Source organism: Propithecus coquereli, unplaced genomic scaffold (assembly GCF_000956105.1).
Source record: "Propithecus coquereli isolate 6110/MARCELLA unplaced genomic scaffold, Pcoq_1.0 Scaffold35, whole genome shotgun sequence".
NCBI lineage: Eukaryota > Metazoa > Chordata > Mammalia > Primates > Indriidae > Propithecus > Propithecus coquereli.
The window spans coordinates 2,835,054-2,850,232 of NW_012149174.1; the positions used below are offsets into that span (position 1 = coordinate 2,835,054).

General features: G+C 38.3%; 2 protein-coding genes across 3 annotated transcripts in view; one reads left to right on the forward strand and one right to left on the reverse strand.

The window, feature by feature from the left end:
- Nucleotides 1-5,597, reverse strand: part of RTN4IP1 (reticulon 4 interacting protein 1) — a 50,766-nt gene extending 45,169 nt beyond the window's left edge. For both annotated transcript variants that reach the window (XM_012651167.1, XM_012651168.1), the window contains exon 1: nt 4,890-5,597. In XM_012651167.1, the coding sequence (XP_012506621.1) occupies nt 4,890-5,163 (274 nt within the window). In that variant the 5' untranslated portion in view covers nt 5,164-5,597. The remainder of the gene's footprint in view (nt 1-4,889) is intronic.
- Nucleotides 5,598-5,726: 129 nt separating this feature from the next.
- Nucleotides 5,727-15,179, forward strand: part of QRSL1 (glutaminyl-tRNA synthase (glutamine-hydrolyzing)-like 1) — a 28,371-nt gene continuing 18,918 nt past the window's right edge. Inside the window, exons 1-3 of the mRNA XM_012651126.1 lie at nt 5,727-5,832; nt 13,761-13,920; nt 14,242-14,340. Coding sequence (XP_012506580.1) covers nt 5,809-5,832; nt 13,761-13,920; nt 14,242-14,340 — 283 coding nt within the window. The 5' untranslated portion in view covers nt 5,727-5,808. The remainder of the gene's footprint in view (nt 5,833-13,760; nt 13,921-14,241; nt 14,341-15,179) is intronic.

Sequence of the window (15,179 nt, forward strand, 5' to 3'; positions counted from 1 at the left end):
ACTTATTCATTCATGAACTTTTTAAACAACAAAGACGTTTGGTGCTGAGTCTCATGAAGAAGATAAATGTTAAAGCTGTTTAAAGTTAATAAACAAATAAAGGATGGATATAAAGTATTTAATACTGATATTAGTTCATGAGTAATTGTCCCCCATCTCCTAAAAAATGTTTCTAGAACATCACCTTTGGAATAAGTACATAAATTCCTGAGTGGGAAGGAGCCACTTGGCTGCATCTGTTAACTCACATTAACTATTTATCATATTTAAGAATATTTACATAAATATTAGCTAAATAAAGCTGAAAACATTCTTCTAATCATAATTTTTTTGGTTTGAATAAAGTGGCTGATCCACAATACTCCAAAGTAATTTATTACACAGCTTCAACATATAAAATGTCTTTTCTAAGACACAAAAGTATCTGTTATTCTCTCTTCTGCTTGACTTTTTTCTGAAGAGAACATTTCTGCTATGTGAGGCTCTCCAAGATAGGCACCCTGCCTGCTTTTCCAGTGTCATATACCACTGCTTGCCCCACAATGCATGCTCCAGAATCACTAACCCACTCTGTCTCCCCCTCTTGTGAGCGGTAGAACATTAGATCTCAAGGATGAGGAGAAACCAGCACAGGAGCCTGAGATGGCAGGCTTGCCCAGTGAACTGAGAGGTATCCTGAAAGCTAAGTGAGGAAGGTCATTTAAAGAAGTCAAATGTTGCTGACAGGGAAGACACGTTTTCAAATAAGGTCAAAAGCTACTAAGAGGCTTTAAAACAAACAAAGAAACAAATAAGACTGGATCCAACAACACAGAGATCTTTGGTAACCTTGATAGGACCAATGTGCTAGGGAATGGGAATAGGAAGCAAAGCACTGGAGGCTAGGAGAAGATTAAACTCTTTCAAATAGATTTGTTATAAAGGGGAGCAGGGAAACGGAGCAGTAGCTGGAGGGAACAACTGAAATGAACAGAGGATTTTTGAGTGGCTTTTTTTTTTTTAAGAGGGGAGAAATAACAGCAAGTTTATATGCTAATTGTAATCAACCAGTAGAAAAGACTGATGATGCAGGAGGGACTTGCTGGAATGAGACCCCAGAGTAAGTGAGAAGATATGGGATCAGGAACACAAGTGCAGGCTGGCCTTAGATAGGAGCAATGACAGTTAGTCCATACAGTAGGAGCAAAGTTAGAAGATACAGAGAGAGATGCTGACAGGTGGGTAGCTTGCAGAAGTTGTTTTTCTAATAAAAATCCAAGACACATGGGAGAAAGTGTTTGAAAGTTGGGATAGTCCCAGAAAATCTAAGCTGATGGCCATTATGCCAACATTACACATTTACCATCTGGCTAGTTAGGATCACATTCTGTCAGGGAAAAAAAACAACTTCACATGTAATACTCACAAAAGTCACATGCTTCATTTTTCCTGTCTTATATTTCTTTTCCACCATTAACACATAATTAAACAATTATTCACTGAAACCTCTATGTGGTTTGAACAGAAGTGGGCTTTTAGCCATGTCAAATTTTAGCTGCTGTTTCAGAGCTGCAAAAAGGTTTCAGTGCTCTTTGAGTACAGAACCTGCAGCTCAAGGTTGTTTTCTAAGTTTTCTTGGTTACCCTGATATGCTAATGCATTAACTGAGTAGCCCTAGCTCACTTGTGCTATCTAAACTAGCCCCAAATCCAGAATGCAGCTAGCTGGTAGATAGTAATCGAGAACCTCCTTGGCAACACAAATGCATGAAGCCCTGAAGAGTTCCATCCCATTGATAGAGGCTGCCACTTCGACTTGTTCAAAGTTGTGCCAAGTTGGAAAATCCTAAATCTGTCATCCATTTCAAAGACTTTAATCCCATCTAAAGAAATCAAACTTTGTTGTTATGATGCTGTTGGCTGTATATTTTAAATTAGCCATTTCTTTAGCCATTTCTATGATTTATTATTTTATGGCCAACAGTAGTGGCCATCTTCAGAAAAACAGCTGGCCTTCATCTTTCAAAATAGACATGTCTCTATTTTCTTGTCAAGGGAAATAACTGCTTCCTACAGTTCACAATCTTGTACTCATTATTTTATTTCCCCAAGCTACTATTTTAGATATCTTTTGGAACAACAATAATACATTCTCAAAAAGAATCCATGAGCAGAGGAGAAAAAAAAGGAGGATAACTTACAAATAATGTTACCTAGTCAAGTCATAAAAAACTAAGATGTCTCAAGAATATTACATAAAATATGTTTTACCATATAATATTATTAAATAGCAGCCAAGAAAAGTCTAAATACAGCCATTCTAATGAAATAAAAATGTACACAACACAAATCATGCATGTGCATTTAAAGAAATGAAAAATTAACAGATCTAAATGAAGATAAAATGTAAAAATTACTCATGGATAAAATACTGCTAATTTAAGTTTGCAATCTTAAGTCAGAATGAAAATATAAAATGACATAAAAATAATAACTGAATGACAACCACATACGTGGAACACTGAAACAGGTTAATGAAGCATGGGATCTATCTTCAAAGAGCTTACAATCAAAAGAAATGAAAAAACATGCTGATCATTGGGTAAAACTTATCACTTACATAGTGTGTAAAAATTAAATTATTAATATCTTTAAGACCAATGTAAAAAGAATAAAGTAAAACAACATGCCCAACTAGTCGCAATTATTCAAACAAATTCAAACAAATTCAAAACAAAAATACAGATGTGGATTTCATGAGGCAATCATAGTAAAGTCATTTCAATTCATTCTTAATAGAACTTTCTAGCCATTTTGAGTCCAAAAGTCTTTCCTCATGCCTCTTCCCCCCAAAATATGTAATAGTTATTCTATCACATAGTCTAGATAGGTGCTGTCCAATAGAAATATAATGCCAGCCACATACGTAATTTAAAATTTTCTAGTATCCACAAAAAAGGTAAAAAGTGAAATTATTTTTAGTAATATTTTACTTAATTTTTCCAAAATATTACCAGGTCAACACACAATCAATATAAAATTCTTAATGAGACATTTTACCTTCTTTTTTTCTAAGTGTTTGAAATCTAATGTGTACTTTACACTGACTGCGCATCTCAGTTCAGACTAGCCACATTTGGACTGCTGAATGGCCACATGTGGCTAGTGGCTACTATACTGAACAGTACAGGTCCAGATACATTAAGTTAAAAATAGCGGCATTCCAAATTAGAGTCAAGGGACCTAAAGACAGTGAATCTGGACTTTATTTCCCTAATCCAGAAGTCCAAGTTTGGTACATCCCCAAGATCTTTTCAAAGACTCTAAGAAGTCCTTTCTTTTCCAACAATCTACAAGGGCTGGCTTTTCTTCATTATTTCAAATGATGTACTGCAACAGATTGAATGCAGAAGCACATATGAAAATCCAGTTGTCTTATTAAACCAGATAAAGACATTTGCAAAAGTATAAAACAATGATAGTCTTCTAATTTTTTGGCTTATTTTGGAAAATATCAACTTTTCATTGTAAGCTCTTTGAAGGAAGATCCCATACTCTCATTAACTATTACCTGTTCTGGTGCTTCACGTATGTAGTTGTCTCTTAGTCATTATTTTTATGTCATTCTATATTTTTAATCCTAATTTTGTAATGTTAACACAAAAGGGGTTTACTATATTTTTAAATCAATATTTAAAAATTTGTTCTAAATTCTAATAAAGTAAAAATATTGATAACTATAGCTTACATAAACAAAAGCCCAATAATTTTTTAAGAATGTGAAGAGATGTTGAAACCAAAAAATTTGAGAAGTTGCTACCGTCATCTACCATATCACTCCTAGAAAAAAAAAAAGAAATGAAGTCGCAATCTCAACATTTTCATACTTCTCCACAAATACCACAAAACGGTTCATTCTATTATTAATCTTAATCTTGCAATTAGATACACGTATGAACACAGAAATTAAATTCATCACACATAGGCTATAGCTGAGAATTGTTATTGAGGCAATTGATTGAACGTAACTGTGGATCCACACACAAACCCTGCAGAACACTAACCCATGGTTAAAGTGCACATGGCAGCTTGCTTAAATCACTGAGGTTAACTGAGCTGTGATTAACACTGAGTGAAGTTAATCACCCTAAAAGATGTATTTTTTGATTTCTTCAGAAGAACATACATAAGTTCCCATAAGAAAAACTGATAATATTTTTGACATTATTTTCGAAAGTTAAAGCAATTCATAAATACTAGTATTTTCAGCACTATCATAGTTGTATTATATATACACACACACACGGAATAGAGTGCTCTCCAAGCTTTGTCAATATCCTCCAGCAGAAATTAAGATTATTCCCCTTTGGAATGGAGCGTAACAGGAAAGTGTATTTTAAATGTTGAGGGCAGAATGCAATAGCAGAAATGAGGAAAGTACTGTATGTCCATATCCTGTAGTACTGTTCTGTTGCTTTGTCTACTGGACCAATAAAGAAAGCTCTGAGTAAAGGGAGAGCAAATAGGAGAGGAATTATTACAAAAACGCAAATTCTGAACTTATGAGGAAACACAACCATATCTCCAAAACCTGTGATGGATTTCAGAGTATCACAAAGTTCAGAGGAGAGTACACCTGAAAGTCAGCTGTAGACACAATTCTCAAGTCCCAATTTACATGTTAAGATAGCATGAAAACAAACATTTTGTAAAAGAGTAAAGTATATTCTGGCCACTGCAATTTCAAAAATTTTGGAAATTAACATTTGCAGAAGTGTTATCAAAAACCTGATTCCTTTGTATTAACCAAAGAAGTGTAGTCAAATAACTGACCTTTTAAAACTGAGTATCTGATGAAATTCTGATTTAAAAAAAAAAAAGGGTAATGAAGAATACCTTTTGAAAACTTACTTCTCATATTAACATCTATAGGATTTACACTCGCAGCATGGACTTTGATAATGACTTCATTTGGATAGTGTATGATAGGTATCATCTTGTTTTGAGTGAATCGAAGCACTTCATTCTTCCCATATTTATCTATCACCCATGCAGGCATGACAGTACTCCTTGGAGAGGTAGTACTAATCTTTCTAACTGAAGGCATTTGTATAACTTTGCTTCTCCAGAAGCAAACCGCAGTACGTGCATTTCTTCTAAGTACACACGTCTTCAGAAATTCCATTGTAAACAGTGGTTGAATTGAGTGCCTCAATTAAAAAGCACTTGGACTGGATCAAACTGTCACCTCTGAATTCGGTCAAATTCTGCCAAACACACAGGCTAGTTTCAAAATTGAAAGCATTCAAAATTGAGCATTCGAAAATGAAGTTAACCTAACGGAGCAACTCAAGGAAGAATACGGAATCGTTATTCTGCTCTTCCCATCTGAAATGCCCCAATTAACGTTCCAGTCAGGATTCTGTCCATTCTCCTCCCTCCTTTACACCCCCTTCCCCCTTAAAAACAAAAGCAGGTGTGCAGCAACCCCTAGACCCGAGTCCTGGGAGCCCTCGGCTGGACAAGCAGACACGGCTCACAATCCGACGCCACAGAGAATCGAACGCTTCCCGACTGCAGCCGAGACCCTGCACAGGAGTCTCCTTGCTCGCCGGCTTTTGTTCCGGCCAGGAAGGCTTTACGGCGGCAACCAATCGCCTGCAAAGATGATTTCCTCGGGCTGCAGTTCAACCAATCCAAGTATTCGGTGCTGAAGGGTTCAGTGACGATCAAAGATGGCTGCGCCCACGTAAAACCGCGAGCGCCTGTTGACCTCAGTTTTTTCTCCTTGTCACCTGGCCCTGGTGGTGGCAGGCTGAGCACGAGGACAATGCTGGGCCGGACCCTCAGAGAAGTGAGTGGAATGAGCCCGCTGAGGGGCCTGGGAGGGCGGAAAGTTTCGCGGGCTCCGTGGACAAGGAACCCCGTTCTGACTGCGCACCTAGGTCCGCCTCGCCGCCTCCTTCCCTTCACCTGGGTCGGAGATTCGGATCTTTCGGTCCTTAGGCTGTACTCACCATACCTATTCAGAAGTTATAGGTCAGCAAGGGAGATCTCTGCACTTCGCAGCTGTACGGTGGAAGTGCACATCCATCCGCTTCTCGGGATTAGATGTTTACTCAAGCTACAGTCGGGTTCCGGAGGGTCTCTCAGAGTGGGCTTAACCAGACAAGGGGGACTTTGCTGGGCCACTTCCATCTCTCTTCTGTCCCAGATACTCAGCCAATGCAGCTCCCACAAATTTGTAGTTTGCAAACTCCAAACGAGTAATTTTTGGCTTTTTTTTTTTTTTTGATTCATTCTCCAGGCTTCACTTACCCTAAGATACCAGGTTCCGTAACCCATGTCTCCATTTCCTGAACATTAGTTTTGAACTCTAGGCTATATTTGTGGACAGCTCTTCCAAATGTCCCCTAAGCACCTCAAACTCACTTCAACCAAAGTTGAAGTCATCATTGTAACAGGGACTACCCCTTACCTGTTAACCCCCATCTTTAAAACAAAAACCTCTGAATTCTTCTCAATTCTTAATGTATCCTTTTAATGCCAGAAATACTATCCTATTTGCCCTTAGATTCTTCCTTGTCGAATACGAAAATATTCGACAAATCATTAAGCCCCGTTAATTCTATCTTGTAGATATGGCAGGACTCTGTTCTCTGATATTACTTCTGCCATTACGGAGTTAACTCAGGTCTCCTTGCCTTCTGGCCCAGATCTCTCAACCTTTAAACAGTCTGCAGGCCCACTGCTATCAGAATCACCTGGGGCCCTTTGCTGAAACTACAGCTGTGTCCCACTCTAGGCTTAATCAGACATATCTGTGAGGTATAGCCCCCAGCACGGTTTAAAGGGGGCTCTAGGTGATTTCTGGTGATAAGTGATGGTTGAGAACCCATTCTGCCTTTCATCTTCCTTTTTTATCTCCATCTGGGAAGTCTCCCCCTTCCCCCCGCCCAGCTAGCAGCCTGAAATCGTAATTATACAAAACTGTAAGTTATAAGGTCAGGCTCCGTGGCTCACACTTGTAATACTAGCACTCTTGGGAGGCTGAGATGGAGGTGGGAGGAACGCTTGTGGTTAGGAGTTCGAGACCAGCCTGAGCAAGAGGGAGACCCTGTCTCTACTAAAAATAGAAAAAATTAGCCGAGTGTAGTGGCATGCGCTTGTAGTCCCAGCTAGTCCCAGCTACTCGGGAGGCTGAGGCAGGAGGATTGCTTGAGCCCAGGAGTTTGAAGTTGCTGTGAGCCAGGCTGACGCCAGGGTATTGTAGCAAGACTGTGTCTCAAAAAAAAAAAAAAGAAAGCTGTAAGTTATAATGAAAATTTTAAATATAGACGATTAAATAATAAATAGTTCTTCCCCAAAATACATTATTATTTTGCCATCTTAAATTGCATATGGCATATATTGTCAGTGAAAAATCAAATCAATTTTGTTCTTAAAAAAAAATAGAAAGTTCCCCAAAACTTGTTTTAAAATGAAATACAACCTACAAAAATAGTATTTCCTTTGTCTGCCTTTTCACCTGTCTATCTGAATAACAGAGAGGGAGACTGTCCAAAAGAAAATGATATTTATTTGGGAGTAACAATGCAATGGGAATATGGATGCCATAGTAAACTATGTGTGTATTCAAGGAGGTGGGAGCAAGGGGAAGTTTTGATTCAGTTATCCTTGGCTACAGGATCAATAATAACAAGGATGGTGTCAGTTCAAGGTTGCACATGCAGTTGCTAGACAGACATCCTTGCAGAAATTTGTGTGTGTGTGTGTGTAAAGTTGCAATGGCCTTTGTGTAAGATTGTGGCTTTTGCAGTCTTTTGTGATAGTTCTTCTCATCAGCCATTTGTGCATGAGAACCCTCTCTCCATGGCCTTCCATGGCTCCATTTGTCAGAGTTTTAACACAAATGACTTTATTTTGATTTTGACAACTTTCACATCCTTTTAAGAACCACTTTTTTGTGCTACCCTTTTCTAATGTTGTTGTGAGAAACAACTTTTGCCTCGTGGGGGGGAAAAAAGAACCGTTTAAGAGACTGGACCCAAGAGCAGACTGAGAGGTTGCCTGGGCATGATTGCCTTCACTTAATCATTCCTTTAACAAATACTTATTAATGCCTACTGTGTGTGAAACATTATTTAGTGATTATTTTCCCAGCCCCAAAGGTATCTTCTGTCCACTTTGTATTTTTTGCACATCACTGTACTGATGCTCCAAATTCTGCCAATTAGTGATTAATTCAGTACACATTCTATTTTAAACATGTACAGATGCCTAAGAGGGTTGAATAATTTGTTCACTCATTGTTGTAAATTACAATAGTTCAATCAAATTTCTTTGTAACACCTGAGTTGAGATAATCAATTGAAGAAAGGGGAAATTTGCTGGGGTTCAAATTAGGGAGAGGGGCTGGAAATATGGACTTATGAAACAATTTGGGGGATGTTGTGGAGGCTTAAGGTAACAGGAGCCCTGGGAACAGCCGCCAAAAGGAGGTAAAATGTCAAATAGGTAAAACTAATATTTGTAATTTTATCCAGCTACATTCAGGAAGAGGAAGGAGTCTCACTTTTTGTCTTTTGTGGCATAATCCCTGTGTTTCTAGGAGCCAGACACCAGCCTAATCTTATCAATTGTAAAGTTTAATTAATGGTATATTCAATTGGCTCCTGGGGGTCTAACCTAGGAACATTTAATCATTGTTATAGAGGAAAATAGATTCCAAATTTTAAACAACTCAGTTATTCATCTATTCAACTAATATTTATTGAGCACCTCTGTGTTCCAGGCACTGAGGGTTAGCATTAAAGAGAGACAGAAGCTCCTGCCCTTATGAAACCTACGTGTTTTTTGTGGGAAAGCAGGCATTAAATAGGTTTTTTTTCTAAAGTAAATGATATAATTTCAGATAGTATAAGTACTAGGAAGAAAAATTAAGTAGCCTATACTGTGAGAACTAGGCTGATTGAATGGGTAATATTTAATAGAGACCAGAAGGACATGAAGGGTAAGCCCTGGAAAGATCTGGAAGAAGAGTGCTTCAGGCAAAGGGAATAGTAAGTACAAAGACCCTGAAGCAAGAGCAAGCTTTATGTGTTCAAAAAATAGCAAGAAGGCCAGCATCCCTGGAGAGAAGTGAATGAAGAGAGTAGTGGGAGAGGTTAGAGAGATAGACAGGAGCCAGATCATGGCGAACCTTTGTAGCCATAATAGGGAGTGTGGATTTTTTTTGTTGTGTTGTTTTTGAGATGGGGCCTTGCTCTGTCACCCAGGCTAGAGTGCAGTGGCATAGTCATAGCTTCCTGCAGCCTCAAACTCCTGGGCTCCAGGGATCCTCCCTCCTCAGCCTGAGGAGCTGGGACCACAGGCACATGCCACCACACCCAGCTCAGTGCAGTTTTATTTTAAGTGTAATGAAAAGTATCCTTTGAGTCTGTGGATGTGAACTGATTTAAAATTTTAAAAGCTCCTTCAGGTTACTTGTAAGGACTATGGTCTAAAGGAAAGGAAGCAAGGAAGCAGGAAGACCAATTAGAAGGCTGTTGCATTGGCAAGAGATGATGGCAACATGGATAGGGTGGCGGCAGTGGAGGTAATGGGAGTGGGTATTGTTTTTTAAGTTAGGGCTTGCAGATGAGTTGGATATGGGGGTTGAGGAAAAGAGAAGACTCAAAGAGGAAAAAAACTTAGGTTTTTGGGCTGGGCAATTGGGGAAATGATAACATTTATCAAGATGGAAAAGACTGTAAAGGGAACAAGTTTACAAAGAGGAGGTTATCAAGGTTCTGTTTTAGACGTTAATTTTGAGATGCCTCCTAGAAAAGCAAGTGAAGATGTCAATAAACAGGGGGACACAAGAGTTTGGAGCTCAGGATAGAAGCTAGATATGAAAATATAAATTTGCCAGAGTATAGAAGATAATTAAAGCTATATGGCCAGATGAGATTGCCTGGGAAGTTAAGTGTAAAAATAGAAGGAGGCCTAAAACTTTCCAACATTTAGAGGCCAGCAACATGAAGTAAAGCCAGCAAGAGAAACTCGAAAGAATGGCCAGTGAGGCAGGAGGAAAACCAGGACAGTGTGTTATTCTGAACACAAGTAAAGAAGCATTTCAAGGAGGGAGTGAGCACTTGTGTTGAATGCTTCTGATGAGTACTATAAAATGAGCACTAGAGCATTGACCACTGGGTTTAGGAATATAGAGGTTGACGGTGATCTTGACATGCAATTTCGTGGAACAATGAAGACAAAAGTGTGAATGAAGTATGTTAAAGAGAGAATGGGTACCCATCAGCTGGACACTCAGCCAAGAGTGTCCAGAGCACTCCTACACCTTCAGCATTTATCAAGGCAGTTGTTTTTTGAAAGTTCTTTTCTTAAGTGAATTCCTGTGTTATCTGTAAAGTTAATAAAAATGTTCTTCACTTTGTTACAGAGGAGTAAATGCCATAATACCTTGCATAGAGAATAATTATACAGGTTGAGCATGCCTAATACAAAAATCCAAAATGCTCCAAAATCTGAAACTTTTTGAGTGCCATGACATTCAGAGGTCATGCTTGAAGGAAATGCTCATTGGAACAGTTCAGATTTTGGATTTTATGATTAGGGATGCTCAGTCGAAAAGTGTATAATGCAAATACAATATTCCAAAATCTGAAAAAATCTGAAATCTGAAACACTTCCAGTCCCAAGCATTTTGCATAAGGATACTCAACCTATAGTATAGTGTTTCAGAGCGTGAGTTTTGGAAACAAGACCAGTCCTTGGTTGAATCCCAGCTCTGCTACTTTTTAGCTCTGGGACCTCAGGCAGGAACTTCAGTTTTTTATCTGTAAAATGGACATAGTAACATCAGCCCCTCAGTGTGGATGTAAAGATTAAATGAAATATGAAGCTCCCAGGACAATGCCTAGAACTAAGTGCTAGCTATTATTAACATTAATTTTGTTGCAGGGACTAAATTACTAAATTAATAAATAACTTACATGTATTTATAATTTTCCTTCCCCTACTTTGTAAGAAGAGTGGTTCCTAAGGAAGTTTTCTTAATTTTTCTGAGGAGGTATATTAGTTTTCTATTGCTGCATAACAAATTAGTGTGAACTTTGTGGCTTAAAATAGCATAGTCTTATTATCTGACAGTTTTGTGGGTCAGAAGCCTGGATGTGGAGTAGCTGGGTTCTCTGCTCAGAGTGGCACAAGGCTGAAAGCAAGGTGTCAGCTGTGGCTGCAGCTTCATCTGGAGCTCCAGGCCTCTTTCAACCTCATTAGTTGTTGGTAGATTCCATTTCCTGCAGTCGTGGAACTGAGGGCTCCAATTTCTTGCTGGCCATGTGGGTAGCAAAGTCAGTGAGCTGAAGGGCAGGAAATGAGGGATGACTTGAAATGATATTTAGATCATGTGGATATTGGTAATGATGTAGCAGCTGGGGTGAAGTGAAGGAAAAGTTTGTGTGAAGTGAGGGCAAGGAACTGAGAGGCCAAATGTCAGTGTATACGGACTTGAAGTTTGAGCGAGCAAGAGTGACAACAGGGGCAGTAGTAACAAAGATGACAGTGAGCTAGGTGCTGAAATCATCAAGGAATAAAAAGTAGTACCAGGGAGACTGTAGATCAGCACACCAGGGAGATATAATCTCCTCCAGAGCTTGTGCTTCAAAGGAGCTGTGATGTTTGAGAGAAGAGGGAAGAGACAAGCTGGAGGAACAAGGAGGACACCTGCCCGTACACCCCCTCCCCCAACACACACACACACTGGACTCTATGATACCTCGTAGGTAGGTGCCAAAAGGGAGAAGCAGTGACTGCTGGGGAAGCCCTAGTTTCCATCAGACAAAAGACTTGCTAGGGAGAGAGAATTTTTTTAAGTTGACTTTGTTTTATTATATATTCAGATGTGACACCTGCAGTTTTGTCCCTTGAGAGCTACACATATGTTTTATATTTCCTCCTCCTTATGCTTGGTCCATATTAGCTAATTAGCATCTCTGTTTTCACTTCTCTTTTCCAATTCCCTTATTTTCTCTAATCTGGAGTTCCTTAAGGTGGTCCTAATGAAGATCAGCACCATTTAAAATGAGTGCTCCTACAATCTCATTTCTTGCTTTTCTAACCACAACTGTAACTCCATAGCTCTTGTAGCAGTTGGCAAGTCAGAAAGCAGCTTGAGGATAGTAGGCATCAGGGGACCTGAGGGGAGTTGAGGAAGGGGAGAAAGTGGCAGACACAATTTTCCCGATTATTATAATTTTGCTGTGGAATAAGTCTGTCTTTATATCTCTCTGTCTCTCTAGCTTTGGGTTTTTGCTAGTTCTGACTCCCTTCTGCCCAGCCTACCACTGTCCTCTTTATTCCCACTCCATATACACAATGTTAGAACACACTGCTGGTATTTCTTTCTAGCTTTTTATAAAGAGTTTATATTTCATACAAATTAATCAACAGAAATATCTCTTCTTGTTGTTACTACGTCACCTCCTTAATTTAAGTCAAGCCTCGCTGCCCTCCCATTCCTGCAGCACTCCCGCAGCCTCCCTATGGAAGTCCTTTTCCTCGAGCATTAGGGGTCCTCTCAATGATCTAATCCCACTGCTTTTCACATTTGAAACCCTCAGCCCTAAGAATGCCATTGCTTTGATGATTTATTCAATAGCTGAGAATGGATCATTTGCAGACTTTCTCCTCAAATGCAAACTCCCGTTGCTTGTTGAAGATAGGACATGTGAAAATACACTCAACTTAAAGGACAAGCTAAGCTTCCAGTAGAGTAGAGATAGAAATGGTGAGGAACATATCTTATGAAGTCACCCTATCTTTTACTGTTTGTGTGACTTTGGACAAATCACTCAGCCTCTCTGAGCTTTAGTTTCTCCATTTGTCAAATGAAGTTAATAACACTTGAGTTGTTTGGTTGTCTTAAGGGTTAAATGAAGGAAAAGGGTTAAATTATATAAAGCAATGGTACCTGGCTTTTGGTAAATACTCAGTAGAAACTACTTCTCCCTCTAGCTTCCTTGTCTCTCATCTCCCATCTTATCCAGCTCTCTTTTTGTATAATCTTCAAAGTTTTGGTGTCATCTTTGACTTCTTGTTATTCATTCCATTTATCTGATTAGTAAGTACATATTATTATTACTTCCTACAGGGAATATTACACAGTCATCACTTCATCTCAGGCCCTCTTTCCTGTCAATATGCATGTTCTGGTCACTTTTGGTATAGTTTATTTTAACGCTTTCTTTACTACCCTTCCTAATGCATCAGAGACAGAATTTCAGAAAAGTTTGTTTTAGTTTGCTCTTGAACCTATATTTTATACACATTTTTCTCAATTCAAAGCAGCTCTTGCTTGAATCCCACAATATGTATACAGATCTTATTTCGAGCCATAAAATCATGCAGTGCCTTGTCCAGGTCACTTCTCTTTTTTCTCTCTGGACTGCTTGTTTTGTAGCTAAGCTACCCTCTGTACATAATCTACCCATGCCCACCCCTCACTCATGCTGGGCCTTACCTCCCCCAGAACATTCAACTTCTGAAAGCAGAAAGCTAGCTGGGGAGAAGGATATCGTGTCCTCCACCTGTCCTCAAGCTTATCAGTGTGTTATCCCTCGTTCACTACACTATCTAAGTTAGAGATGATATGTTTTCTTGATTTTGAACCTAAGCCTCACTTCAAAATTTTATACTTAGACACTCTATCACCCCCCTTCAGTATAATACTTGAAACTTCTGCAGACTCAGTAAAAGGTTTTTGAATTTTATATACCACAGGTTTCTGCGGCACTGAAACAAGGCCAAATTACACCCATAGAGCTCTGTCAAAAATGTTTTTCTCTTATTAAGAAGACCAAGTTTCTAAATGCCTACATTACTGTAACAGAAGAGGTGGCCTTAAAACAAGCTGAAGAATCAGAAAAAAGATATAAGAATGGTAAATTACTTTTAATTACACTTAATCATTATATCTCCAGAGAAAGAGTTTAATTGGATCTAGTAGTCTCCATTTGGCAAGAGAAGCTTTAAACATTAAAACATACCCTTATTTAAAGAACTTGCCACAAGTTATAATAAAAATGAGGCTAATGGATATGTGATGCTTTATAATGTCCAACTGTATTAATTTCTAACAAATTTGATTTCTGAAGAAGTATCTTTGCCAAAAACTAGTAGTTATTATAATAACAGGTATTGATATGTCCTTATATTTTGAACTGTTATCTCCAATATCAACTATTTTGGCTTTTTAATACAGGTCAGTCACTTGGGGATTTAGATGGAATTCCTATTGCAGTAAAAGACAACTTTAGCACGTCTGGCATTGAAACAACTTGTGCATCAAATATGCTGAAAGGTGAAGTTTAACTGATCAGAATATTAATAATTTTGTGAAAATAAGTATTTTTTACTTTAAAGATACTAAAGTACCAATCTCAGACTAATTATATCTTTGAAGGAAATACTTAGGATAGACTATATTATCTTTTTTTACTATTTACTCTTTCAGAATGCAGTATTATTCTTTAGAGGCAGGCCAGCTTAATGAATGAATTTCAGAAGTTTTAGAAATCCTATTTAGGAAGACTCAATTCAATAACTGATCACCACAAACACACTAACTGACATCTAACTCTAAGTCATTAATAATGTAGGAATGAGTATGAACTGGCCATTATTCCCCCTCTCTTGTGGATGATGCGAGGATTCATTAGCATCTACTAACCAGTTCTTTTTTATTTCCTGACTTCTCTTATAGTACGGTATAGTGATACTTAGTTTTATTTTTTTAGAGTTTAGTAAGTCAAAAGGAAGCTTGTTTATCGAGATCCTAGGAGAAGAAAGAAATGGGAAAAAGGTTATTCAGAGCACCACACACTAAAAGTAATATTCCATGAGGAATATGCCCCACATTCCTGTAATAGGTAGACCATTGTTAATTGTTTTGGAATATACACTAGAGCTTTTCAATAGCTAGAGGAAATTTTAATTGAGAATAAAGATCTATTTCTAACCAAAAGTACATAAAAATTACTGTGAGGTATAACATCGTCTGAGAAGAAAAAGTCCAGTACAATGAGCAAAATAATAATTTGCAATTAGTTTCAAAAGAATTGGGTACATCTCTATCATGCAGTATTTTGTAGAACTAGCTGTTTTAAGTCAATATTTTAGATTATAAAAATACAGACTATC